General features: G+C 45.7%; 1 protein-coding gene across 18 annotated transcripts in view; it reads left to right on the forward strand.

Annotated features, from left to right (window-relative positions):
- Positions 1-22,094: 22,094 nt before the first annotated feature.
- The window catches only part of CACNA1D (calcium voltage-gated channel subunit alpha1 D), a 299,149-nt gene continuing 293,472 nt past the window's right edge, over positions 22,095-27,771 (forward strand). For 14 of the 18 annotated variants that reach the window (XM_032322272.1, XM_032322306.1, XM_032322264.1 and 11 more), the window contains exons 1-2: positions 22,095-22,701; positions 24,690-24,999. In XM_032322272.1, the coding sequence (XP_032178163.1) occupies positions 22,635-22,701; positions 24,690-24,999 (377 nt within the window). In that variant the 5' untranslated portion in view covers positions 22,095-22,634. The remainder of the gene's footprint in view (positions 22,702-24,689; positions 25,000-27,771) is intronic. The other 4 variants (XM_032322353.1, XM_032322369.1, XM_032322313.1 and 1 more) reach the window with 1 other exon arrangement.

The raw sequence follows: 27,771 nt of genomic DNA on the forward strand, positions 1-27,771 counted from the left end.
CTTTGTTGTTCTTTCTCAAGATTGCTTTGGCTATTTAGGGTCTTTTGTGGTTCCATACAAACTTTAGAATTATTTATTCTAGTTCTGTGAAAAATGCCAGTGAAATTTGATAGGGATTGCACTGAATCTGTGGATTGCTTTGAGTAGTATGGACATTTAAACAATATATTAAGTCTTCCAACTCATAAGCATGAAATACTTTTCTATTTATATTTTCTTCAAGTTCTTCCACCAATGTCTTATAGTTTTCAGTATATAAGTCTTCTATCTCCTTGGTTAAATTTATTCCTAAATATTTTATTCTTTCTGATGTGGTTGTGAGCTAGATTGTTTTCTTGATTTCTCTTTCTGATAGCTCATTATTAGCATATAGAAATGAAACAGATTTTTTTTTTTTTTCTAGAGGGATAGAGAGAAACTAGAGAGAAAGAGAGAAAGGAGAGCAGGGAGGGACAGAGGGAGAGAGAGAATTCCAAGCAGGCTCCATCCCCAATGCAGAGCCCAATGCAGGGCTCAAACCCACAGCCCTGAGATCAGGATCTGAGCAAAAATCAGGAGTTGGTTGCTTAAGTGACTGAGGCACCCAGGTGCCTACAACAGATTTTTGCAGATTAATTCTGTATGCTGCAACTTTTCTAATTTATTTATTTATTTATCCACTACCTTTACTACAGATTTGCCTTTTCCACTGAGATATTTACTTCTGTGTATTTACTAATTTTTAATTAGTGTCATTTCTTTTCAGTTTAAGGAAGCCTCTTTAACATGTCTTGTAAGGCTGGTTTAGTAGTGATATACTCCTTTAGCTTTTGCTTGTCTGGAAAATTTTTTATTTGTCCTTCAATTCTGAATGATTACCTTGTTAGAGTATTCTTGGTTAGATTTTTTTTCCTTTCAGACTTTGAATATGCCATGCCACGTCTGCAGTTTCTGCTGAGAAATCTGTTTATAGCCTTATGGGATTTCCCCCTTATGTAACAATTTACTTTGTCTTGCTGCTTTTAAGATTCTCTCTCTATCCTTAACTTTTGACATTTTAATTATAATTGTGTCTTAATGTGGATCTTTTTGTTTTCCGCTTACTTGAAACTCTCTGAACTTTCTGCAGCTGTGTATTTCTTTTCCATGGTAGGGAAGTTTTCAGCCATATTTTTTTCTTTATTTTTGTGTCTCTATTTCTTCTTTACTCTTCATACCTTACAGAGTATGGAATTCTACGTTGGTGGTTTTTCTCTTTCAACACTTTTCACTCCATTCCTTTCTTGTTTGCATGCTTTCTGAGAAGCCAGGTGTAATTTACTATAATTCTTATCTTTGCTTTTCTGTAGATAAAGTGTTGTTTTCCTTTGGTTTCTTTTAGGATATTTTCTTTAGCTTTGTTTTTTGTTTTTTGTTTTTTTTTTTTTTGTAGTTTGAATATGGCATGTCTACAGATAGGCTGTTTGTTTATTTGTTTTTGCATTTATCCTGCTTGGTACTCTCTGAGTTTCCTGGAATTGTGGGTTGGTGTCTGACATTAATTTTGGGGTAATACCTAGGCATTATTGTTTCAAATATTTTTTCTCTTCATTTCTCTATCTTCTCCTTCTGGTATTACCATTACATGTATATTATACATTTTGTAGTTAATCCAGTTCTTGGTTACTCTGTTTTCTTAATTTTTTTTTCTCTTTGCTTTTTAGTTGTTACAGTTTCTCAAGCTTGGAAATTCTTTCCTTACCTGTGTCTATTCTACTAATAAGCCATCAAAGGCATTCTTCATCTCTGTTACAGTGTTTTTTTCCTCTAGCATTTCTTTTGCTTTTATTTCTTAGAAATTACATCTTTCTGCTTACACTGCCCATCTGCTTTTATGTGTTGCCTATTTTATCCTTAGATCCATTAGCATAATAATCAGATGGTTTTACTATGATAATTCCAATATCCCTACCATAACTAAGTCTGGTTCTGATGCTTGCTCTGTGTCTTTGGACTCTATTTTTTGCCTTTTAGAATGTCTTGTAATTTTTTCCTTGATAGATGTATCTGATGAACTATATAAAAGAACTTCTATAAATAGCTTTAGTAATGTGGTGGTAAGATGTGGGGGAAGGGAAGTGTTTTATAGTCTTATGATTCAGTCTCAGCCTTTTAGTGAGTCTGTGCCTCTAGACTGTGAACTTCCCAAGTGCTTCTCTGTCTTCACCCCCTTAGATGGGACAGGATGACTATAGTGACGTGGAGTTTGATATTTCCCTTATCCCAGGTAGTTAGGTTTTGATACAACTACAGCAGGCAAGGCTTTGGTAAAATATTTTCTCTTGGGGGCAGGTCTTTTTAAGGACAGAATGCTCTGGACTATTTCAGAACTGTTCCCTTTCCTCTCCCATTTCCAGAAGCACAAGGGGATTTTTTTTTTCTCTGATATTCACTGAAGGACCTGGTAGAGCTACTGGAGATAAAGCTTACAAAATTATGGGGCTCCCAGGATGACTAGGTCCCCCTGGAGTTCTCCTCTCTCAGGCTTGTCCATACTGAGTCTCTAGCAACCTCTCAGTACAGTTCAGATTTTCCTACCCTGATACCTGATTCCTAAGGAGGTTTCTTTTTGTAGATGTTTGCTCTGTAAAAGCAGTATTGCATGAAAGTTGTGGTTAATCCATATCCTTGCCAAGATTTGATGTTGACTGTCTTTTTAACCTTTGTTGAATTGTAGGAATTCTTCATTTTGGATATAAGCCCTTTTCCAGTTATGATTTGTCTGTCAGTATTTTTCTGCAATTTGTGGCTTTCCTACTCATTTTCCTAGTGACTTTTTCAATGAAGAAAAGTTTTAATTCGATGAAGCCTAAAGGTTAATTTTTTCTTTTTAAGGAATATTGCTTTCTGTGTCCTCTCTAAGAGATCTCTGCCTAACTCCAGTTTGTAAAGTTAAAAATCCTGTGTTTATTTCTAAAATCTTTAGTTTTAACTTTTTATGTTTTGGTTTCTGATCCATCTTGAATTTTTTTTTTTTTTTTTGTCTAGTGTGAGGTAAGAGATTAAGTTTCATTTTTAAGTCTTACATAGATATCTAGTTGTTCTAGTATCATTTACTAAAAAAATTTTCTTTTCCACTTGAACATTTTTGGCAAATGTATCAAGAGCCAGTTGATTGTATGAGTCAGTTTCTGCACTCTCTTCCCACTTTTCCATGGACCTATTTTTCTATTTTTATGCCAATATCTTATTGTCTTGATTATTCTAGCTTTGTGATAGGTTTTGAAGTCAGGTAGAAGAAGTCCTCCAAATTGTGGGCTTTTAAAAACTATTTTTGTTTTGACTAATCCACATCCTTGGCACTTATATATACAAATTTTGGAATCAGCTTGTCAATTTCAAAATAATGATAATAATAATATATAGTATTTGGATTGTATTGCATTGAATGGATAGATGAATCTGGGGAGAATTGACATAGTTCACTTCATCTTGGTAATGTTTTTTAGCCTTTTGTAGATGACATGTAATTGGATTATGCTTTCTTCTCTAGCCTGAAAAACCTATTTCTTTTAACTATTTTATTTATTTAATCTACATTTAAAGTAATTATTGGTACGTTTGGATATAGGTCTCTTTTTCTTTTGTTTTCTATTTGTCTGGGTCCTCTTTTCTGGGCTTTCCCTTATAACTTTCTCTGGTAACCTGAAATCTGTCTCTAGCACTTCAAGGCTATGAGACTATAGCTTTGGACCAGCCCACGCTACACAGATAAGGGCCTGTTCTCGGGCCAAAAGCCACAAACATCAAATCTCACCCAATGTAGTCCCCATCTTGTAAGGGTTACCTTCCCTCCAATTTCTGCCTCCTTTAGGTCAATATCTAATGCTTTCAGAGTTAAAAAGTTTTTTTGGTCTTGATTTTATAATTGTTATTTGTAGGCATGACATTTTGATCAAGTTTCTCTACTGTAGTCAGACTAGAACCTCAACCACAGCTCTTTATAGTATCTGGTACACCAATTCCTATGACTTTCTGTGTTTTGAGGGGTGTTGAATTGGTTTGCTTCCTGCTGGAATCTCTCCCTGGAGGTACTAAATTTTTACTTTATTCTGCTCTAAGTCATTAACATTTCTTCATGTGTTTTCTCTCTTCATGTATTGTGGCTCAGGGTTACAAATGTCATTGAGTTTCAACAAAGTTGGATTTTTTTCCTTATTACTTTTAGAATTAGTTCCTAGGGATGCCTGGGTGGCTCAGTTGGTTAAGCAGCTGCCTTTGGCTCAGGTCATGGTCCCAGCGTCCTGGGATCGAGTCCCACATCGGGCTCCTTGCTTGGCGGGGAACCTGCTTCTCCCTCTGCCTCTGCCTGCCATTCTGTCTGCCTGTGCTTGCTCTCTCTCCCTCTCTCTCTGACAAATAAATAAATTAAAAAAAAATTTAGAATTAGTTTCTAGAAAGGGAATGGGGGTGGAAATACTCTGTCCTCTTGAAACCTGAAGTCTCTTGAGTTATTCTTTAGCATGTTTAGATTGTAAATTTTGGGGCTAGGATAGTGTGTCTTTTGCATTCTCTCAACATCAGGAATTACAGGAGCTACATTCCCAAAATTCATGTTGAAATCCGGTTGCTTTGGGCACACAAAGCTCTCTCATGGGTCAGTGTTTCTGGCTGTTTTGGCTTAGTTGTTGTCAAAGAAACAAACTTCAATATTCCTATCTTCTCTGAACCACTGCCCTTGGCCTCTGCTTCCCAGATTTCTTCCAGGGCTAGAGCTGTACCCTATGCCTTCTCAGTGATGTATAGGTCATACTGACTGAAAGGTGAAAAGCTTTTCAAGGGGAAAGCTTAAAAGATGAATTCTCTCAGTGGTTTCAGGAAAAGTATCATCCCTCAAGCCTTCAAAACTTGTGTGTGTGTGTGTGTATGTGTGTGTATGGATGTGTGTGTTGTGGGGGGGGGGCAATCTTAAAGTTCAGCATTAGGAAAATATGTTTATTCCCATGGTTTTTTCCTAAGGTCTTCCTGAGAAAAGTAATTCAAACAAATCACTTCACATATCTAGTGGCAGATCTGGTCTGCCAGAGCCCTACTCATGCTGAAGATGAATCTAGAAATCCGGTCCACACCATACACTCAGTCTCAGAGTAACTTCCATGGCTTCTCCTCCTTAGCCATGAGCTTTTCATAGACTGGTAAACTCTTTGGTGCCTAGAAGCAGCCCACAGACATCCTCCTGTGCCCTGGAAATGTCTGGGTTTCTGTGTGAAGTCTCTGTCAATCCTAGGATGAAGAGGGTATGTGGGAACCTCCATTTTTAATTAGCCTTTAGGGCACAGCCTGCTCTCTCCACACTGTCACAACAAAGGGAGCTTTCTTTCTCTGGGAAAGAGTATTAAGATGCAGAATTGAAATTGTATACCTATCATGTATGAAACAGCTTTTATCTACTTTTTCATCACTGACAAGTGATCTCCAGTTCTGGCTCAACCATTTACCAGTTGTATAACCTTGGGCAAGTTCATGTCTTAGCCTAATTAATCTAGTTTGCTCCTTTATAAACTGGGGATGATCACATTTTCCCTGACCATCTACCTCAGACACTCAGCAAGGCTTAAAGAGTAGCCTGGAAATGGACAAGTGTTATTAAGAATATAAAAATGGGGGTGCCTGGACAGCTCAGTCTGTTGAGCATCTGACCCTTGATTTTGGCTCAGGTCATGATCTCAGGGTGGTGAGATGGAGCCTTGTGTCAGGCTCTGTGCTCAGCGGGGAGTTTGCTTGGGATTCTCTCTGTCTCTCTGTTCTCTCTGTCTCTCTCTGGCCCTCCCCCTCACTCTCTCTCAACCTCTCTGTCTAATAAATAAATAAACTGTTAAGAAAAAATAGAAAAATAAATTATTGATACTACTGCTGAGAGAAAATTTTCTTATGAGGAGGGATGAGTTAAAAAGGAAATCATGGGGGGCGCCTGGGTGGCTCAGTGGGTTAAAGCCTCTGCCTTCAGCTCAGGTCATGATCTCAGGGTCCTGGGATCGAGCCCCACATCAGGCTCTCTGCTCAGCAGGGGGCCTGCTTCCCCCTCTTTCTCTGCCTGCCTCGCTGCCTACTTGTGATCTTTCTCTCTGTCAAATAAATAAATAAAATCTTAAAAAAAAAAAAAAAGGAAATCTTGGGACACCTGAGTGGCTCAGTTTGTTAAGTGGCTGCCTTCAGCTCAGGTCATGATCCCAGGGTCGTGGGATGGAGCCCTGAATCGGGGTCCCTGCTCAGGGGAGAACCTGCTTCTCCCTCTCCCTCTGCCTGCTGCTTTGCTTACTTGTGCTCTCTTTCTCTCTCTCTGTCAGATAAATAAATAATCTTTTTTAAAAAGATTTTATTTATTTATTTGACAGACAGATCACAAGTAGGCCAAGAGGCAAGCAGAGAGAGAGAGGGAAGCAGGTTCCCCACTGAGCAGAGAGCGCAATGCGGGGCTTGATCCCAGGACCCTGGGATCATGACCTGAGCTGAAGGCAGAGGCCTTAACCCACTGAGCCACCCAGATGCCCCAAATAAATAAAATCTTGGAAAAAAAAAGAAAAGGAAATCTTGGTTGCTTTCTGAGACAGCTCAGTTCTGGGACTAAAAGCAGAATATAGGGCAATGTGGCAGTGAGTTTACAGAAGGCTCTACGGCCACTGCCACATGTCCCCTCCTTTCCTCAGCCCTCCCTGTCCCCAGGAGGAGACAGTAATCTACACTGGGCAGGACACCCCTCCCCCGTGCTGCCAGGCCACCTATGCCGCTGGGCCTTGTCAGAGCGCTGACAATCAGCTCCCTGCTGCTTTCTCATCTTTTAAAATCCAATTAAACATCTCTGGCCACAGCTTGACAATTGTCTGGGCTCCACACGGTAGAGCTTCACCTGAGGTGGCATTAGGAAGCCAACAGAGAAAAAGAAAAACTTCTTTATCCTGGAAAGACCATGCCCCCAGTTCCTGAAGGGTGGAGCCATTGTGAGGTCTGACTGAGAAGGTGCCTGGTTCAATTCTGCATGTCAAGATGTCAAAGGTCAGGTAGCAGATTTAAACTCATCAGCATGGGTTCCCGTGCCTAGGAGCGATCTGGTGGTTTAAGCGTCAGCAGCTGAACCGTTGGACCTGACCTTTTATAGAAGGCAGGAGGATTGTGCTGGGTGTGGGGTGTTCCACCCTACAGGTTGCCATCTTGTAATGTCTAGCCATTCCCGAAGTTTTCTGAGGTCCGTCCGGCCCAGCTAATCATAGTGCACTGGCACGGTTTTTGCTGAATATAATGTGGCTCCCTAACCATGTCAGAGGACGAATGCTGCATCTAGAAGGATCAAAGCTTCTTGTTCTGAGGAAGTGCTGTATGGTTACTGGGTCAACCAGGCCAAACCAACCTAGGAATCTGGAGTCTGGTCCTGAATCTGCTACTGACCAGTTGGACATATGAGGAAGTTCTCTTCTTGGGGCCTCAGCTTTCTTGTTAAGAAAACGATGGGGAAAGGGACAGCTGGACCAATGATCTCTAGAGCTCCTCTAGGGGGCGCCTGGGTGGTTCAGTGGGTTAAAGCCTCTGCCTCCCGCTCAGGTCATGATCCCACATCTTGGGATCCAACCCCGCATCGGGCTCTCTGCTCAGAGAGGAGCCTGCTTCCTCCTCTCTCTCTGCCTGCCTTTCTGCCTACTTGTGATCTTTGTCTGTCAAATAAATAAATAAAATATTTAAAAAAAAAAAAAGGAGCTCCTCTAGAGCTAAGCCTCCTCTTTCTTTCTAACATATAATTTATTATTTGCCTCTGTGGTGCAGGTCTGTGAATCATCAGTCTTACACATTCACAGCACTCACCATAGCACATAGCACATACCCTCCCTAATGTCCATCACCCAGCCACCCTATCCCTTCCACCCCTTTCAACTCCAGCAACCCTCAGTTTGTTTCCTGAGATTAAGAGTCTCTTATGGTTTGTCTCCCTCCCTGGTCCCATCTTGTTTCATTTTTCCCTCCCTTCCCCCCCACCCCTGCCCTGCCTCTCAAATTCCTCATATCAGAGCGATCATATGATAATTGTCTTTCTCTGATTGACTAATTTAACTCAGCATAATACCTTCTAGGTCCATCCATGTCCTTGCAAATGGCAAGGTTTCATGTCTTTTGATGGCTGCATAGTACTCCATTGTATATATACACCACTTCTTCTTCATCCATTCATCTGTTGATGGACATCTAGGTTCTTTCCATAGTTTGGCTGTTGTGGACATTGCTGCAATAAACATTTTTGTGCACGTGCCCCTTAGGATAACTATTTGTATCTTTAGGTTAAACACCCAGTAGTGCAATTGCTGGTCGAAGGGTAGCTCTATTTTCAACTTTTTGAGGAACCTCCATGCTGTTTTCCAGAGTGGCCACACCAGCTTGCATTCCCACCAACAGTGTAGGAGGGTTCCCCTTTCTCCACATCCTCGCCAACACCTGTCGTTTCCTGACTGGTTAATTTTAAGTGCTCCACTTTCGCGAAGAATAGTTTCTGGTGATGACATGTCTGCATTTTAGTACTGCCATTCTTCTCACACATCTGGAGAACCATTTGGTTGGACCAAGTTTTTGAGGAGATTTTAAAGATAGAATAAGTGATTAAAAAAAAAAAAAAGACCACTGCCCTAATTTAGCCTTTAGTAGATGGACTTTGGCCAATTTGGAGCATGTTTCAGAAACGGAAGCTGACTTGCCAGCAGACACAATGTGTCAACAATGCAGCCCAGTTTCCGTCTCTCTCGCCATCCACTTCTCTTCCTGCTCTTGGCTGCCGAGCTTACTGTGCAATGGGAGGGGAGACCGAGGGGAAAGGGGTGAAAAGACCCTGGAGTGGTTGAGGAAAGACTGAAGGACAGGAGAAGGCCTGGGCTGGAAACCGGCAGAGGGGTGGGATTCAACAAGACAGAGAGAAGGGAGTCAGGCTTTGGGAGGAAACCAGATGGGGAGGCGGGCCTGTGTGCTGGGGCAAGTCAGAAGCAGCCCTGGTGAGAGCAGGAAGCCTGGGAAGGGTCAGAGCGCCTGCAGCCTCCACTGCCTCCGGGCAGTTGAACGCTCCCACACTTGCTGGACCAGGACTTGAAGACCCAAACTGGGTCTCATTGCCTGAGGGCCTGTTAGCAACACAGCATCTCGGGCCCATCCCGGCCCTCCTGAATCCGAATAGTCATTTTAACGAGATCTACAGGAGATTCCCATGCACCTTAAAGTTGGACAAGTACTGTCATTAAGGCTCATGGTTCTCAGTCATACTGATGACTGGGCTCTCTGCCCAGACCCTCCCTCCCCCCACCCCAAACCAGAATTTTCTAGTGATGGGGCTTAGACATTGGAATTTTTTTTTTAAAGGTTTTATTTATTTATTTATTTATTTGAGAGAGAAAGGGAGTGAGAGAGCACGAATGGGAGGGAGAGGCGGACTCCAACTCCCTTACTGAGCAAGGAGCCCAATGTGGGACCCCAGGATCATGACCCAAGCTGAAGACAGATGCTTAACTGACTCAGCCACCCAGGCGCCCCAATAATGGAAGTTTCCGGAACCTCTATAATCTGTAGCCAGGGCTGAGACGTGCTGTTCTCAGGGCTATAAAGCAAGAATGAAATGTGGGATTGGAGAACAGCATGGTGAAGGATTTTATAAGGGTCAGTCAGGCAGCTGTGTGAAGAAAGTCCTCAGCAAGCGGCCATCAGTGATGGCAAACCAAACACACGGGATGAAGGGGAAAGACTTCACCATGTTGAGCCTTGATGGTTGAGAAAGTGGTTATGCTGGAAGTTGCTGCGGGGAGCTGGCTTGTCGAGGGCAGCTTTAGGTGGTGTGGAATCGGAGCACAGGTTAAAAAGAGCAGGACCGGATTTGTAATCTATCATCATGGAGAGGGGAGCTTGAGTCATACAAATGGTACCGGGTGACCCGATAACAAAATAAAGCCTTTTGTTGTGTATAATATTAGGATGGTAGCCCAGAAGGAATTTTAGAAAAATGTAAGCCAAACTTCCGTGTGTGAACCAAGTGTCCTGACCTCAGCGATAGTGCAAGGAACGTCTTTCCAGCTTGACCTCAGCAACCCTCTGCTCAGACTCAGGGAAGGGTCGTGTCCTGGGCCACCTTGCAGAGCCGTGGAGTTCATTCCCAGAAGAGCCTAGCCTGCGTGAGGTTCCCTGCCAAATCTGTGACTCAGCTACACACTTCCACTGTGGTATTTTCAGAGTACAATTATGTGTAGCAGAATCTCTTTTCCATGGCTGACAGAGTTGCCCATCTGTGGAGTCGTTAAGCTCTGTGCTCTAAAAAGCAGGCAGGAGGTACACAGTGGGAGCAGATCGGGGACCTGATCTGATGATGGTGGCGGGGGGTTCAGGTTCTGCACCAGGGCTCTGGGGCCCCAGCAACCCTCTCCCCTAGGGACCGCGGGAGCTGAGCAGGAATGCACAGATCGTCTTGGCAGGAGGCTGCAAAACAGACTGAAAATACACATTGAGACAAAAGAAGCAAGCTTGGAGTCAGAACGTCGGGGTTCAAATCTAAGTCGGGGTTCAAAACTTCTCCGTATTGCCAGTAGCCTTGCCTGTTTCTTCCTCAGCGAAATGAGGGATTTTCTCTTCCTCAATGAGCTGCTATGAGTAAATGCAATGTTGCATGGGAGCAGTGTAACAAAGACACAGATAAGGAAGAAGAAGACCAAAGAAAATGAGACTACCCATTTCCTTGACAGTCTGGGAGGTTTGATAACTTTCCAAGGGCACCACAGAGTAAGAATCAGCCCATTTAGTTCTTCTCTGTGCTAGTCTACCCAGGTTTTCCTCCTTCAGCCTGTGACTACCTCCCCCCGCCCCCGCCAAGTCAGTCCTTAAGGTTTTCTACACACCTATGATCCACACCTGGTTCTGTTTGCACACCTGGCCTTTGGCAAAACCGTGAAGTTAGCAAAATCACCTGTAGTGACCCTAGATCCTCCTTTTAGGCTGTGCTTCCCAAAGTAGGGTGGGCATCCCCCTTCCTGAGAACAAGACCCTCCCATTCTCTTCCGTGTCCCTCCTTTACCTGAGAAGTAAAAGGCTCACTGTGGTATTTCCCGGGATACTGGCTTTCGGATATTGGACGAAAGCTTTAAGCCTTCATGATGGAATTCCTGGCATCAGTGCCCTGGATGGAAATGTGTAGATTCAGATTTTTCTGGTATCCTTGAAACTGTAGTGCGCAGGCTTCTAACAAGTCATAGGGCTGGCCTCGTGAGCGAGTTTTTCCCAGCCCTCCAAGAAGGCGTAAGTCGTGCCATCCACATTATCAGGGCTCTGGGATTCCCTAAAATGGGCCCAGTTGCATCACTTTGCCAGGATCCCGTGAGAATCAAGCAGAGGACAGAAGAGCATGAGTTATCATGCTCCTCACACGATACAAGTGAATTTGCATTTCTCACACTGGCAGAATCTACCCGGAACTGTATGCAGAAAGCTACAACCAGAAGAAATCTCATGAAAATCAGTTCCTCTGTAGAGTGCCGTGTTCTCAAGCGTTAGTGTGAATCAGAATCACTTGGAGGACTTCTTAAAATACAGAGCGCTGGGCCCCACGTCAGAGTGTGTGATTCAGTAGGTCTGGGGTGAGCTGAAGAATTTGCGGTTCTAGCAGGTTCTCAGGTGGTGCTGATGCTGCCGTTGTGGAGAGTATACTGTCCAGCCACGGGTCTTGTGCTTTGTATTTCATAAAACGCCTTCCCATCCCAGTGTCCTGTGGACCTCCGGCTCCTTGTGCCCTCGAGAGGTAGGTCCTTCTGGAGGGAGAAGCCCGTTCAGGAAGACTGTGGGTGCTGAAGGTCGTCCTGCCCTTCAGGGGCGATGATCAGTAGAGCCGGGAGTCCAGCCTGTCAGTACTGCTGCCCTTTCTCTGGTTCTAGCGTGTCCCACCGGCAAGTTGTAGGACGTCAACAAAGTGGGGCCAGAAGCAGAACCTCAACCTTCTAACTCTTTCGGTGGGATTCTTCTCATCCACTTTGCCTTCAGCAGTCTACTGTAAGCTGTAATAATCGAGGTATTTTGGACATTTACAGAGGAATATTTGGAGGGTGAAGATGAAGGGGCTGGGGGGTAGAAACTTCCAAGAAGAAAGGTCTCTGAGGGTTGAGAGGAGCCTAGTCAGGCAGGGTCGGGGAAATGAAGCCAAAGAGGGGCCTGTTGGAGGGAAGGGTGGGGGGAAGAGGGAAGAGATGGGGAGCAAACTTTGGGTAGAAAGTTAAGAAACCAGAAGACATTTTATACCACTCAGGCATTTAGCTTCATGGGAAAAGATGTCCAATGTTCTGTTAGCTGCTTGGATGCTGGGCCATATCAAAGGTCTGGTCTGCGGCTGATGTAGTGTGTTTGCAAAATCCCTCCCATTCACCCTGGCATTCTTTGCTATTTACCATTAGAGTAGTGTCAGTATTTGAAAAATTATGGAGCCCTTGATGTGTTTCCCTTTCAGCCCCATGTGTTTCTTGTATTTATCAAAATGGAACACTAACAAATATTTATTCAGTTTTATAAGACATGTTGACAATAAAGACTACCATGTGTGTCTCCCTGCCATGGTGATTATTTTGCTCAATACATGATTGACTAAGATGTCTTCAGTGTATTATAAACACAAATTAAAAATAGCAACCTAAAAAAAAAAAAGATAAAACTGACAAATGGGAAGGTCCATATTTTTGGATGCAACACAGTGCCAACCTGGTTATTAGAACACGAAACAGATAATCCTTACTGAGTTATCTAAGTTTGTATAATGAGTCTTCTTCAAATAAGTATTTTTGGCTCCTACAATGTTCCTCTTCATTTATAAAAGTCTCTCAACTTGGAACCTTTTTTTTTCCTGCGTGTATGTTCTAGTAACCTTGGATCTTTAAAGATCTGGCTATTTTATCAAATTTTCAAGATCAAGGTCCAATTCCGATTTTTAGCACCCATTTAATGACCATAATCACGAAGCAAGGCAGAGGTTACTGCATTTTCTTAATGCATTTTTGTCAAACAGATAGAAACGATTCCCAAAATGGCTAAGTACTCTCTACTTCGTTAGTGATAGGGGATGTTGGCTTTTGGGGGTACAAAGCACTCAAGAGTTGTGTTGCTTATTTCTAAGGGTTTTATTAGTAAAACTGACAAAGCAAAGATTCTTAATCTTTTTTATCATTCCCTACTGAATATTCATCAAACACATTGATTTAGAAGCTGAAGAGACTTATGTCAGGACCAAGGATTTTGTGACTTAGATTTTTTCCTTTAAGTAAGAAATGGAAGCATCTCAACCTATTACACGGAGCCAGGTCTGACACGTACTGGGGCTGTTTCACTGCAGTTTTTGTTTCATGAATTGAATATTGAAACAACTGTTCTGAAGAAACAGAGAGAAAACTATAATTTTTTAAAGATTATTTATTTGACAGACAGGGAGCACAAGCAGGCAGAGAGGCAGGCAGAGAGAGTTGGGGGAATTAGACTCCCTGCTGAGCAGAGAGCCCGGATGCGGGGCTCAATCCCAGGACCCTGAGATCATGACCTGAGCCGAAGGAAGAGGCTTAACCCACTGAGCCACCCAGGCACCCCGAAACTATAATGTTTAAACCATAACATTTCTGACATTTATTGACTGAATCTCCCAAACAACTTCCCATCCTCATAAATTTGCTCCCGCGGTTGATTAAGATACAGACCTGTGTGATTTTTTTCCATCACGGTGTGCGAATCTACCAGTTTTATTTCCAGAGTTTAGCTAATGCTTTTAACCTGGAGGTGGCCGGGAAATACTGTTGACCACACCCAGTGTTGGGTGTGCGTGTGTGCATATGTGTGTGTGTGTTCATGTCCACATTCAACATGTGCCATGGGGCTGCACTTATGTGCGTGTATGTAAATACCCATTTTATTATTATCTCTACCCTTCTACTTGATCTGATTTGGGGTTATGAATATGGACAGTTGAGTCTTATATCCTAAAGCATGTACCAGAAATTAAACTTAAGCAAAATACAAAGATTATTTAAAAAAAACACACAAAAACAACATGCCACTGGGTTCTGTTGTTTTGAGACTGGATGAATGACAGAATGCTGTTAACAAAAAGGATTGGTATTGGAGCGCCTGGGTGTCTCAGTATAGGTTAAAGCCTCTGCCTTTGGCTCAGGTCATGATCCCAGGGTCCTGGGATCGAGCCCCTCAATGAGGGCTCTCTGTTCAGTGGGGAGCCTGGTTCCCTCTCTCTCTCTGCCTGCCTCTCTGCCTACTTGTGATCTCTGCCTTTCAAATAAATAAATAAAATCTTTAAAAAAATATTTTAAAAGGATTGATATTAATGGGGTAAGGAGTTAAAGTCAGGGCAGAGAGGTAAGAACTAAAACCAAGTGGAGGAAGGTTAGACTCCTGATACCATTATTTAAATGGTGCCCTCTGTTCCTCTCTTCCTTTCTCTCTCTGTAACTGCCTCTACTTGAATTCATATAAGGCCCATGATTCAGCTTGATAGTATGCATCAGAAGCTCTACAATATTGTTTTAAATCTTTGCAGTAAATCAATGAGATAGGTGATGTTATTCCTGTTTTACCCCAGGAGGGTAAATGACTTCCCCCCAATAACGTAGTTGGTGGCCTGCAAGACCTGGATTAGAGCCCCTTATGAATCTGACTCTAAAATCTAAGCTGATACACCACATTAGAATGCTAAGAACCTTTAGAGATCATGTTTTATAACCCAATTTATTTCACAGATGAGAAACTCAAGGCGTGCCCCCTGCATAGCTTCCCTCCGTCAGTGTGGATAATGGGGAGTTGACTGTGCCCACTAGGCTCTGCCAGGACTTCCCAACCGGGGAAATGGAGAGGATTTAGTGCTTCAGAGAGTCCTAGATAAGATTTAAGAATTGGGTCAAGGGGGGACGGGAATGAACCAGTTAAAGGAACGGGAATTACTTAGTTTGATGTGAAATGTAAATCGTTTGCTCTTCAAGGGAAGAGTTAGCTGATGAAGGATAAAGACCAGCTGGCATCTACTTTCCATTTTGCCAAAGCAAGAAGGCAAAATAGTGCTGGGTGGGGGCTAAGTCAGTTACAATCAAGAAGACCTGAAAGCGGGAGGGTGTTGGAAGGAGCATGGCTAGGTAGGGGATCGAGACCCCCACCAGGCTGGGAGCTGTTTTTGGCCGGTTTTTCTGTTTTTTGTTGTTGTTGTTGTTGTTGTTTTCCCCCCAAGTTTAGAATAGCATTGCCCCTCTGAACAACTACCCTTAAGAAGTAACATCAGAATGGGGGCACCTGAGTGACTCAGTGGGTTAAGCCTCTGCCTTTGGCTCAGGTCATGATCTCAGGGTCCTGGGATCAAGCGCTACATCGGGCTCTCTTGCTCAGCAGGATGCCTACTTCCCCCTGCCTCTCTGCCTACTTGTGATCTCTCTTTGTCAAATAAATAAATAAAATCTTAAAAAAAAAAAAAGTAACATCAGAATGTCCTGCACCTGCAAATCTTTCCACCCTCTGATCCATCTTGCCTACTATGTTTAGAGTTGTTCTCATCTCTCCAGAGAGGGTTTCTCTAATACCTTCCATGTAGAGCTGTTCTCATGAAGCACAAATCTGATATTACTTTTCTGCTCCAAATGACCCCATAGTAGCTATGTTTAAGGTGTGGTCTGTAGATCCTGAGAGGTAAGTTTGCCAGTTGAAGCAAATTAAAATATAGGACACCCCATTAAGTTTGAATTTCAAATAAATGGTAATTTTTTAGTATAAGTATGTCCTGGGAAATATTTGAGCATCTTGTAGATAATCTAGTGACTCCAGCTGTGGAGACCTAAAACCCTTTCAAGGGGGCTCTGCAGGTCAGATCTATTTGCATAGTAACATGAAGACTTTTTTGTCTTTTCTAGAGTGTTTGTATGTGCAAATTCAACTGTAGTTTAAACTGCTGGTGTCTTAGCATGAATCAAGGCAGGGACATTAAAGTATACTGGGGCACATTGCATTATGCACAATGTCTGCTATTGACTCACAGTAAAAATGTTGCCAATTCTATTTAAGAATCTCCTTGATGAAGCAGTAAAAATTATTAGTTTTATTATATCTCAACCCTTGTATAGATGTCTTCTTAACACCCCAGGTGAAAAACTAGGACATATACATAAAACGTCTCTGCTGAATACAGTGGTTGTCTTTCTTTGTGATAGTTTGCATAGGTTGCTTTTTCCATGGAACACCATTTTTTTACTGACAAATTTCGGTTATTCATACCTAAGTCTTTGGCAGTTATTTTCCTGAAAATGAGTGAAGTGAGCCAGTCACCTCAAAGAAAAAAAACTTGACAGTATTTGTGCCAATTATAAAATTTGAGCTTTCAAGTGAAAATTAGAACTTTGAAAAACTTCTTTCTACCACTGAGAGCTTGACAGCTTCCCAATATTTAAAGACTTTCTGAAGAGATTGGTGGCGATAGCAATGAATGTGGAGTTTTCTTTTATGCGGTATAATGAGATGTGTCAACATTTGGAAAGTCTGTGTACCTCAGTGAACCAATATTTTCCAAATGACCAATGTGTGTTACCAAATCATGCATGAGTAACAAGATCCATTCAAAGCACAATATAAACTGGTAGATTTTAATGTAACAGTACGAGAAGTTTCACTGCTATGGTTTCAGATTCCACATTTCAACTAACCTTTAAAAGTCAAGTTTAATGTCATAGCAAAGGAGTATATCTACAATTATCTGAAAAGGCTATTAAAATGGCTCTCCCTTTTCCAACTAGATATCTGTATAGGGCTCGATATTATTCATACCTGTCAGCCCAACATCCTGTCACTGTGGACTGAATGTATGAGAATCCAGGTGTCTTCTTTTCAGCCAGGCAGTGAAGAGATTTGCAGAAATGTAAAGGAATGCTCTCCTTCTCACTATTTTGTATTGGGAATTATAGAAACTTTTCTTAAAAAATGTTAACAGGTAGGGGCACCTGGGTGGCTCAGTGGGTTAAAGCCTCTGCCTTCGGCTCAGGTCATGATCCCAGGGTCCTGGGATTGAGCCCCGCATTGGGTTCTCTGCTCCGTGGGGAGCCTGCTTCCCTCTCTTTCTCTGCTTGCCTCTTTGCCTACTTGTGATCTCCCTCTCTCTGTCAGATAAATAAATAAAATCTTTTAAAAAAAATGTTAACATGTAATGAGCTTATTACTATTTTTAAGTGAATGATAAATGATTTTTAAATGTTCTTAGTTCGAATTTTACAGATAAACACCTATTGATAAAATCTATCCAGCAAAAGCTCTTGGAGGTCTACCATAGTTTATCTTTAATATTTGTTCATTTATTCTAGAGAGAGAGAGCAAGCAGGGGGAGGGAGGCAGAGGAAGAGAGAGAGAATCCTGACACAGACTCCCCACTGAGCACGGAGTCCTACAGGGGACTCAAAGTGGGGCTTGATTCCAGGACTCCCAGGTGCCCCAAGGTGTACCATAAGTTTTAAGAGTGTAAAGGGGTCCTGAGACCAAAGGGCTTGAGAACCACTAGACCACAGGAGGATACCCTGACTGGTGAGCCAGATGTTTGGGAATTTCCACCATCCCCTTCACTTAATATCACCATCTCTGAAGTTACCCCCATGTTGCAGCATAACCATGTTGCTGATTTCTGCACACGTTCTGGACTTTGGGGCTGAACTTTGTGCATACCATTCCTTTACCTGGAACATATGTCCTGTACCTTTATCTACTTATCTGGTGGTTAGGGGGTCAGAGCTATCATCTTAGCATGAAGGCCTGAGAATGCAGAGAATCAGAGACCCAACTTCAGTTTGTTTATAGGTATGCTCTGCATATAACCTTTAGGATTTTTGTTTGTTTGTATGCTTGTTTTTACCATCTAAGGGCCAAATGTCCTGCCATAAACTTACGGGATTTTTGTAAATATTAGCTGACAATTTCTAGTGATATCTGTGGGCTGTTTTGATCCAGTGCAGATTAATCAGAGTGTTTTGCGCCTGCTGTGAGCAGAACACTTGGCAGTGGGGGCAGGGACTTAAGGACCTACACCATGGTTGGAGACACAGGATTCATAGTCAAGGAGTTAATTAAACAGGACACAAGAAAGCATGTAATTGAAGGGGTAACCAGGTGCTGTAGGCCTTTAGGGACGGGGTGATGGAGGCAGGGGTGGGCACATGTGTTTCCTGTGGCTGGAGAAACCAAAGAAGGCTTCTGGGAGGAGGCAGGGACTTGCTGGGGACTTGTTAGGTAGGCAGGGTTTAGTTAGAGGTCAGCAAGGCAGGATTTCAGGTCAGCGAATAAACACGAGCCAGGGCAGAGAGTCAGAAATGAGCACAGCATGTTCACGGCCTAATGAGACTGCTGACCATGGCGAAGGTGAATGGTGCGAGGTGATAAGGTTGAAAGCTAGTCAGAGGTTTTTTTAGCTTGGACGTGGAAGGAAGGAGGAATCAGCCTTTTTTTTTTTTTTTTTTTTTTTTGGCTAGGGAAGGGGCATGGTGTTTTTCTGAGCATGGGATGGTTTATTACCGAATGGATTTAGGGCATCTAGTTAGTGATGTAGGGATGTGAGGTGGCAAGGCTCTGGACTGGGGTAGCGGCAAGGTTTTTTTGGTTTGTTGTTTGTTTTTTAAGATGTTATTTATCTATTTGACACAGAGAGAGCACAAGCAGGGGGAACAGCAGGAAGAGGGAGAGGCAGGCACCCCGCCGAGCAGGGATCCCATTGTGGGACACTATCCCAGGACCCCAGGATCATGACCTGAGCTGAAGGCAGATGCCTAAACAACTGAGCCACGCAGGTGCCCAAGGATTTTTAAAAAATGAAATACATGCAGGGAACTGCTTCCAGAATGCCTGCTCAGTGCCTTTAAATGGGAGTGTTTTACATATGAGGACATGGGGATTAAAGCCCCACAAGAGCATGTTTGTGACATAACTGGGTCTTATGACATGTGGCTGCCTATTCGAGCCTTTCTTGGGTCTTATCCTCCCGGCCACTAAATAATCGTCTGGTTTGGGGCAGGTCCTTTAACTCCTCCGTGTCTTGGTTTTGTCATCTGTAAAATGAGGGTGTTAATAGGCCTTGTCTCCTGGACTTGTTATGAGAATTGCATGAGTTCATACATGTAAAGTGTTTATTTTTATTTTTAAGATTTTTATTTATTTATTTATTTGATAGACAGAGAAAGATCACAAGTAGGCAGAAGGCAGGCAGAGAGAGAGGGGGAAGCAGGCTCCCCGCTGAGCAGAGAGCCCGATGTGGGGCTGGATCCCAGGACCCTGAGATCATGACCTGAGCCGAAGGCAGAGGCCTAAACCACTGAGCCACCCAGGCGCCCCATGTAAAGTGTTTATACTGGGTCCTGGGACATAGGAAGCCTTTAAAAAATACTAGCTATTATTTATTTATTCAGTCATTCGTGTTATCTGGGGAATATAAGTATTTAAATTACCCAGTGGGCCAAAGCATTCAGAGCTGTGCTGAATCAAATCTCTTCACCACCTGCCCCCCCCCACCCCCACCCCCAAAGAAAGCTGGCTGGAGACATTGTGAAGATGGGACTCAGGATCTAGGATGGAACAATGTTAAAAACTCTAATTCCACGAATACCTTAAGATCTAAAGTATAAAGCCCGGAGACCCGAGTCACAATATAATCCTGCCACTTCACTGGCTCCCACTGCAGAGAAGATAAATCTGGATTACTCAGCGAGCCAGCGAGCCTTCTTGACTGGCTTTGTGTTGTCCCAGCCTCCTTCCTCCCTCAGCCTGGGAGGCCCGCCCCTCCAACCTGCACTCCTGCTTCTTTTCAAACACATCCCACCCTGGACTTGGGTCTCCCCCGCCTTCACTCTTTCCCCCAAAGCTCATTCCTCTTACTCCACTTGTGCCCAATAAAATTAGTCACCTGTTTTTAATAGACTTTATTTTTTAAGAGCAGTTTTAGGTTTACAGAAAAAATTGCAGAGAAAGTGCAGAGTTCCCCTATACTCTCTCTCCCAACTGTTTCTCCTATTAGTAACATCTTGGATGAGTGTGCTACATTTGTTACAACTGATGAGCCAATATTGATACATTGTTATAAGTACATTGTTATATAAGCCCATAATTTACATTAGGGCTTACTCTTTGTGTTGTACATTCTATGGGTTCTGACAAAGGCATAGCGTACTATAATCATGACAGTATCATACAGAACAGCTTCAATGCCTTAAAATTGCCCTGTGCTCCATCAGCTCGCTCTTCCCTTTTCCTCCCCTCATCAATTTTTAAGAATCTGAATGCCATGTCTTCAGTGAAAACATCTCGAATGAATCTCTTTGATGCTTTCGTGGCATTTTCTTCATACCTATTACAGCTCCTGTGTCCCACATAGTACTACAGATGGACCCACAGTCTTCTTCCTTCCCTAGGTTGTATCTCCATGAGGGAGAGGATGTACTATGGATTTGGACAACACCTAGCCTAGACCCTGTCCTTAACAAGTGTCTTAAACATGCTGGCTGACCTGAATTGTGAGCAAATATCAGGGTGGGTCTTTGCAGAATAGAGGCAGGGCTTTAGACCTTGAAGTCTGGAAGGGACAGGTAAATGAATTTGATACTTGCATCAGCACTCGAGGTCTGTGGATGGGAAAGTTCTTTGAAGGCAACTATCTTCGGTCCCTTCAGATTGGGGCTCAGGAGCAGGCTTACTGCTAGGCCACAGGGCTCTTCCCCTGCCTTGCCACCTCTCCAGAAAGAAAAAGTGAAACAACAAGAACAGAAGAGAAAGGAACAAGGAGCCTGATTGTTTTTATCCTTCCGTCCTTGTGCCCCTATCAGGAAGGCCCCTGGAAAGCCTTATGTTTGGTCCTCACTCTCTCTTCCCAGGTGGCCCCCAACAATCGATGCCCAGAGCGCTTTCTTTGGCCAAGGAGCACCTTCTCATAAACGCTCATTTTCTTAAGTCACGCTGAGCTTTTTGCTTTAAAGACGCTGTTCTCAGACGTTCTAAAACGCTGTAGGAACATGCAGATCGGAACAAAAGCAAATAAATCGAATCTTGTGAAGTAAAGCAGAAGCCCTTCTCCAACAGCCAGCACAACGCTAAAAGAGAAATAATCAGTCATCCACTAGATACAGTACTTTCCCCTCTAGACAGGAGCTGCCCTTGGCAGAAACCCCCACCCCAAATACGCGACAGGGAAGGCACTCTCCTCCGCTGCCACACGAGAGGCCGCAGTTTTAGCGCACTACCTATTCCTTTAACCAACACTCGCTGTTTGAAAGACCTTGGCCTTTACTTCCTCGTACCTGCCCGCAAACACACGTAAGGGGGGCGAGGGAGAGACGCAGACAGAAAGTGCCCCCTGTCACTCCCCGAATCTTTGGGCCCACAGTGGCGCCAGACCCGGCCCGGGTTGGGGGGGGGACACTCTGGAAACCCGGTTAGATCTCCAGGTGCCCTTACCTGGGACAGTGAATGCTCTCGAGAGAGCAGGGCTCCCCCATCCCCCCGCAACCAGGAAAAGCCTGAGGAAGCAGGAGGGGGAGTAGGGAGGTAGCCTGGCAAAGCCCCTCCACCCCGAGACGACCGCCCGCGGGCACCTGGGCTCCCAGGGGGCGGGGCTTCCTCCAGGTGTGCGGAGGAGAAGGACGCCGAGGGCCGAGGCCAGCGCGGGAGCCTAAGCAGCGCGCTCTCCAGCTCTCCCCCTTCCCATCCCCATTTCCAGCCCCATCCCCAACCCCGCCCCGCCGAAATGAAGGGGAGGAGCGGTTAATCCGCAGCCGGCGTCCGCGGGCTCCGCAGGCCCCGCCCACCTCAGTCGGGCGACCGCCCGGAGCACGCTGCGGCGCGCAGGGGGTTAAGCGGCAGCCGGCGGCCGGAGCGCGCTTAACCCTTTGGCGCCCGCGGGTCCTCCGAGCCAGGCGGGGTGGCGGTACCCCAAGCCCCACGCGGCGGCCACCTCGGGCGCGCGGGCCGAGCGGGTACAGCCGCGGGCCGGGCCCGGCCCCTGGGGCGCGGCGCGGCCCGTGGGAGGCTCGGCGGGCGGGGGGGAGGGAGGGGACGGCGGCGGCGGGCGCGCAGCGTCGCCAGGGCGAAGCCGGCGTGCGGCGCGGCGCGGCGGGCGCGGAGCGAGCGAGCGAGCGAGCGCCTCCGTCCCCGGATGTGAGCTCGGGGCGCCCGCGGTCCCGAGCCAGCGGCGGCGCGGGCGGCGGCGGCGGCGGCGGGCACCGGGCACCGCGGCGGGCGGGCGGGCATGGGGGGCGCTCCGAGCGGCCCCGGCGGCCGGGCCGGCATCTCCGCGGCGTCCCTCCGCTAGAGGAGGGGACCAAGCCAATTCTCCTTTGCAGCAAAAAATTACATGTATATATTATTAAGATAATATATACATCTTATCTTATTTTTTTAAAAAAGTTTATTTTGCTCCATTTTTGAAAAAGAAGGAGCGTGGGTGGCGAGCGGTTTTTACAAATTATTCTTATTTTCTGCTATCTGTCCCCGTCCCTCCCCACCCCCTGCTGAAGCGACAATAAGGGCAGGGACCGCGGCTCCTATCTATTGGTCACCCCCTTACCCGTTCCTCCCCCGCCCCAACGCCCAGCACCGTGCCCTGCACACAGTAGGCGCTCAATAAATGTTCGTGGATGATGATGATGATGATGATGAAAAACATGCACCATCAACGGCAGCAGCAAGCGGACCACGCGAACGGTGAGCAGCCAGAGCCTGGGCACCCGCTGCCAAATCTCATCCTTGTCATGGTCCTCCTCTTCCCACCCCCTCTCCCTTCCCACCCCCTCCCGTCTCTGATGCGCTGGGTGGGTTGAGGGGGTTGGAAAGGATGCTTCTAGCTCGGTGCCATCTACACAGAAAGGGGAGATGCGTGACAGCCACTCCGTTCTCCCCTTCAGGCCTTGAATGTCAGAGTTAATTCTGCATTTGTGGGGTGGGGGCGGCCGTGGAGTCCTTGGAGTACTGTGCCGCCGGAGGGGCGGCGAGCCGAGGTGATTCGGGTTCAGTGTCCTCGGGCTCAACTTTCCTCCAACGCTTGCGAGCGATGAAAGGGGGGGATGGCTGTTAGTCCTCAGCCTGAGCCCCCTTTTCAGCCTCTTCTTGCCTTCCCCTCCTTCCCCGCCCCCTGGTCTCCAGTGGCATCCGGAAAATTCTAGGATTGCCCGGTTTCCCTCTTCGCGTCGGTGGGCGAAGCACACCCCGCCCCTGGAGAGGGAGGCCCGGTCTCGGAATCGCGGCCAGGGGGTCGGGAGGAGAGTATTCCCGCTCCCAGCGCCGCGGTGCACACGTCGGTAACCTAGCAATGCCCGGGGAGTCGCGGCCGCTGTGGGGCTCCCCTCCCCAGCCCGGCCTGGGCACCACGTGCAGCCACCACGCCGGCCGGGCTGGGTCGAGACGGTGCCTGGAACAGCTTCTGGTCAGCCCTCCTACCTCCTCCTTGGAGGCCGGGGGGCGCTCCCCCACCCCCCAACCTCAGTGGGCTCACAGCCTTCCCGGGAGAGCGCTTCCCAAGGGAAGGTTCCGCAGGATTCCTCCCCAGCTCGGTTTGCAGCTGGGGGCTGCTGCTGCCCCAGGCCGGTGGCCCCCTTCTCTGGTTGCTGGGCAGGCAGACCTGTGCTTGCTTCGACTCTCTCTCATTCTTTACTTAGCAAGAAATGGTTTTGCCACGGCCCATCCCTCTACCTTTGCCACCACTCTCACTTTGACTTCTGTCTCAGTGAGGCGGTTGTGACTCAAGGTAGGCAAGTGCCTGGGAGACCTGCCTAGGTGGAGGCCTGACCCAAAGTCTGAGGGGGCTTTGCACTTGCAGCCCCTTTGGGGTTCTGCCCTGTACCTAGATGCCAGCCTGCAGTTATGCCAGCCTGCACTTCGGTGACTCCTGCTTGGGCCTTGAGGGCCCCTGGCATAATCCATCCTGTCTTTCCTAGGGGTAGGGGTGCAGGCTGTCTGCCTTGACTGTATCTCTGGATGCTGGCTTGGCTGCTGCGGCTGCAATTTAAAATGCAAAAAAGCCCTAAAGATGTTTTCTGTTTTCGGAAGCCTGTGGAGGAAATGAGTCCCAAGCATCATGAATTTTCATTTGCAGGAAGTGTCAGTGCATAATCTGGATATTTGTTATGGGGCTTTTGGTATTGCCCTGGTGCCAGTGGAGGATTTTTTTTTTTTTCTCCCCCTATGCCGAAAAACATGCATTTGTGGCTGTACAGAGATGTTGGAGTGACATCCTGAAAATGATTAAGACTATTGAGTTATTGGCACTGCCTCCCCCCCCCACCCCGTGGTAGTTATTTTGGAGAAAAGCTATCGTGTGTATCTGTTAACTCATTAGAGATCCATGGGTTTTTAAATGTCAGAAAAGGTGGGATAAATGTGGATGGCCTCAGTTTGAAGAAGGGCACCAGCGGAGTCCTTGGGAAACCATGAATATAGAAAGGAGCTCACCTCATCGCGCCAGGGGTCCCGTGGCGCCCAGGACCAAGCGCGAACACTTCTTTTCCTGCTCTGGTTGACCACATTCCTGCTTCTGAAAAATAGGACATGAGGTTCTAAATGGAAACATGGGAACCATACCCCCCCCCCCCACCCGTTATTGATGGGAGACAGCCTTTGCTTTTTTCCTGAGACTGGATTCTCATTGTTTGTTTGTTTGTTTGTTTGTTCATTTTTCCTTTTCTCCTTCTTCCCAGAGGCAAACTATGCAAGAGGCACCAGACTCCCTCTTTCTGGTGAAGGACCAACTTCTCAGCCGAATAGCTCCAAGCAAACTGTCCTATCTTGGCAAGCTGCAATCGATGCTGCCAGACAGGCCAAGGCTGCCCAGACTATGAGCACCTCCGCACCCCCACCTGTGGGATCTCTCTCCCAAAGAAAACGTCAGCAATACGCCAAGAGCAAAAAACAGGGTAACTCGTCCAACAGCCGACCTGCCCGCGCCCTTTTCTGTTTGTCACTCAATAACCCCATCCGAAGAGCCTGCATTAGTATAGTGGAATGGAAGTATCCTTTTTTTTCGGGGAAGTCTTTCTCATTTTCTCTTGAACATCTGTTCTTTAAAAGGATCTGCTTTCCGAAATGGCACTTACAAAGTCGTAGCCGTCTGGGATGTGAACACGGGAAAGCTCGGTGTACAGGGTCTCATTGTATATACCTTCCTATCTCCTTGGGGTGCGGAGGGCTGGCTCTCTGGGTATATTTAGCCGTGTGTGTGTGTGTGTGTGTGTTGTGATGGAGGGAGGGGGCGACAAAAACTTCAAAGTGGCAGTCAAATAGGAAACTGACCTTTGGTCATTTGATACTAGGTGGTTAGTTTAAACCCACCATTGCTTTTGGGACTGTGATGGGCATTGAACCTCTTGCAAATGAGGTATGCTAATTTAAAACAAAAAGACTGTACAAGACTTTGCTAGAAATAGATACATTTTTGACCTTTAGTGGCATCTTCCCATTCTGATGTTTAGAATTTTTTTTCTGCAACTCCCCACGACGGCTGAGGTTGCTTCCAGCTCTGACATTTGCTGATCTGATCGTTCAGGTAGCTACAAATATGAACACTTGCTTCATGGGGAGGGAGCAATTTGCTCATCAATGCTATGACTTCCTGGAATTTCCTTTTGACATGTTCCAAAAAAGCATTTGAAACGTGAGCGTGAGGGAGCATGTGTAGGGAGAGGCTTGTGAGTGCCTCTCCTTCCCGAGCCCTTGTGAGCTAGAGAGCAGTCTGTCAGTGGGGGAATTTGCAGTTGCTGCCTTTATAAAACATTCTGTCTGTGTCCTTGGACTGGAGTTACATTTCTGAGTGTCTCCTATGTATTTTTAAAACTGAACTCCAAATGCCCCAGGATGGTTGTTAACATCCCAGATCTTGGAAAACTGGGGTGCTCGGCCTGATCACCCCTTTCCCAAATCTGGAAGCCAGTCTCCAGTTACTGTCACCCTCCAGAAACGTTGACTGAGGCCTCCTTTCTGAGCAAATGGCTTTCTAATTAGTCAGATGATTCACTGGTCTGGGTAAAACAAAGCATTTCCTTTTCCCAGAGTGTATTTGGGACTACAGGAGCCTTCAAGTAGCTCCTAAGCATAAGAAGGAGTGAGGAGGTCAGGCTTTCCCCAGCACCCCCAGGGTGAAGGAGCTCAAAAGGGAGGATCTTGGCCGCCAGCTGGAAGGTGGAGCTGTAGCCCCCTTAGAACCTGGGCACCTAGCTGGGCTGCTCTTTGCAGGCCTTCTGTTGTAGCTGGTGGTTTTCTGTGCTCACAGACACAAGTTAAAATGAGGTAACTTTGTGGAGAAAGGTTTTGGAGAGGGCAGCCAAAGGCGAGGGTAGGATTTGAGGGGTTTTCGTGTGCTTTTCCTTTTTAGAATAGATGTCCGCTCTCTAGAGGGAGTTATGGTGTCTCTCGCATAGCTGGGGGTGCGTGGACCTGTTTTCTGTGTAAGTTCTCTTCTAGTCTGAGAATGAATGCTAGTGTCAGCCCAGAGGCAGCTAGGCGCATGGGGGCATGCCTCGATGGCATCGCTGCCGGCAGAAGCATGGTTGCACTCAGCCAGAGAGATCTCCTCCTCCTGAGGTCGGCCTGACATGACTTGGGGTGAGCAGAGCCCTCTCTGGGGTCCTTCATTGCATGTGGAGTAAGGTGGGAGGCCTGACACTGTTCCTCTTCGTGCACAGTAATGTGTATATCGCAATTTATGTGTACGGAATGAATTCCTGGATTGTACGGCTGACTCCCTTTCCCGCATGGCCGGACACATGTGTACGGAAACTAGGGGATGTGGGCTGCCCAATGTAGGGAGAAGCCTGCCTACAAATGGGACAGTCCGTAGAACAGATCTTTAAACAACATATGATCTGTTTGTCTTTCCCAGTGACAGTTCCCTTCTAGTTCAGGGAGCAGGTCATAGAAATCCTCTGAGAGCCAGCTATGCCAGGCCCAGTCTGCACTGGGAGAGTGAGAACCTTGCTGGTCTGTATACCCAGACAAGGCAAGAGTGTCCTGCATCTTGGGGGGAATGAGGAGTGTTTGCCTTATCAGAAGGACTTTTTGGGAGCAGACCTATCTATTTCTCTGTTGCTCTGTTGTGTGTGGCTTGTGAAAATCTTGGGGCAGTGAGATAATTAACCATCCATACTTGGCAGCTGAAATCAGACCCCCATAAGGAAAAAAAAAAGTGTTTGGCTTTCCCGAATAGCATTGGTATTTCTTGGATTTGCTGGTCTATCATTTAGGTATTGGGAACTAAAAGGGAAGAATGGGGATGGGAGACATCACAGGGTGTGTTTTCTCTGTAGGATAACAGGGGGGCAGTTGGCTTTTAAAATTGCAGTAGGAATGGCAAAAAAAAAAAAAAAAGAAAAAAAGAAAAAGAAAGAAAGAAAGAAAGAAAAACGAAAAGAGGATCCTGAAGTCTTCTGAAGGGGGACTGTCTTGAGGTTGGATCCTTGGATAAGAGATTTTGTAATACTAGAAGAGGTAAAAGAATAAATATGAATGAAAGCTAATTGGCTTTAAAAATAAACCCATCAAAATTAGTAAGAAAAGAAAGTCATTCGTTGTCCTTATTTCAATGAGTGTCGAAACACTTTAAAGGGGTGATTTTTCATAAGACTCAGGGTATCCACAGGGAGGTAGTGGGCCTTTGTTTCCTTCAGCATTTTTGGATTTCCCAGAAGGGTATCAGGATGAATGGAGAAGGCTCTGTTCACATCCTCAAAGCTTTAATACTTGGAGATGTTTAGTACCAGTGGCTTTGCCTTTTGTGAGTGAGGTTAT

This window comes from Mustela erminea, chromosome 1 (genome assembly GCF_009829155.1).
Source record: "Mustela erminea isolate mMusErm1 chromosome 1, mMusErm1.Pri, whole genome shotgun sequence".
Classification (NCBI taxonomy): domain Eukaryota; kingdom Metazoa; phylum Chordata; class Mammalia; order Carnivora; family Mustelidae; genus Mustela; species Mustela erminea.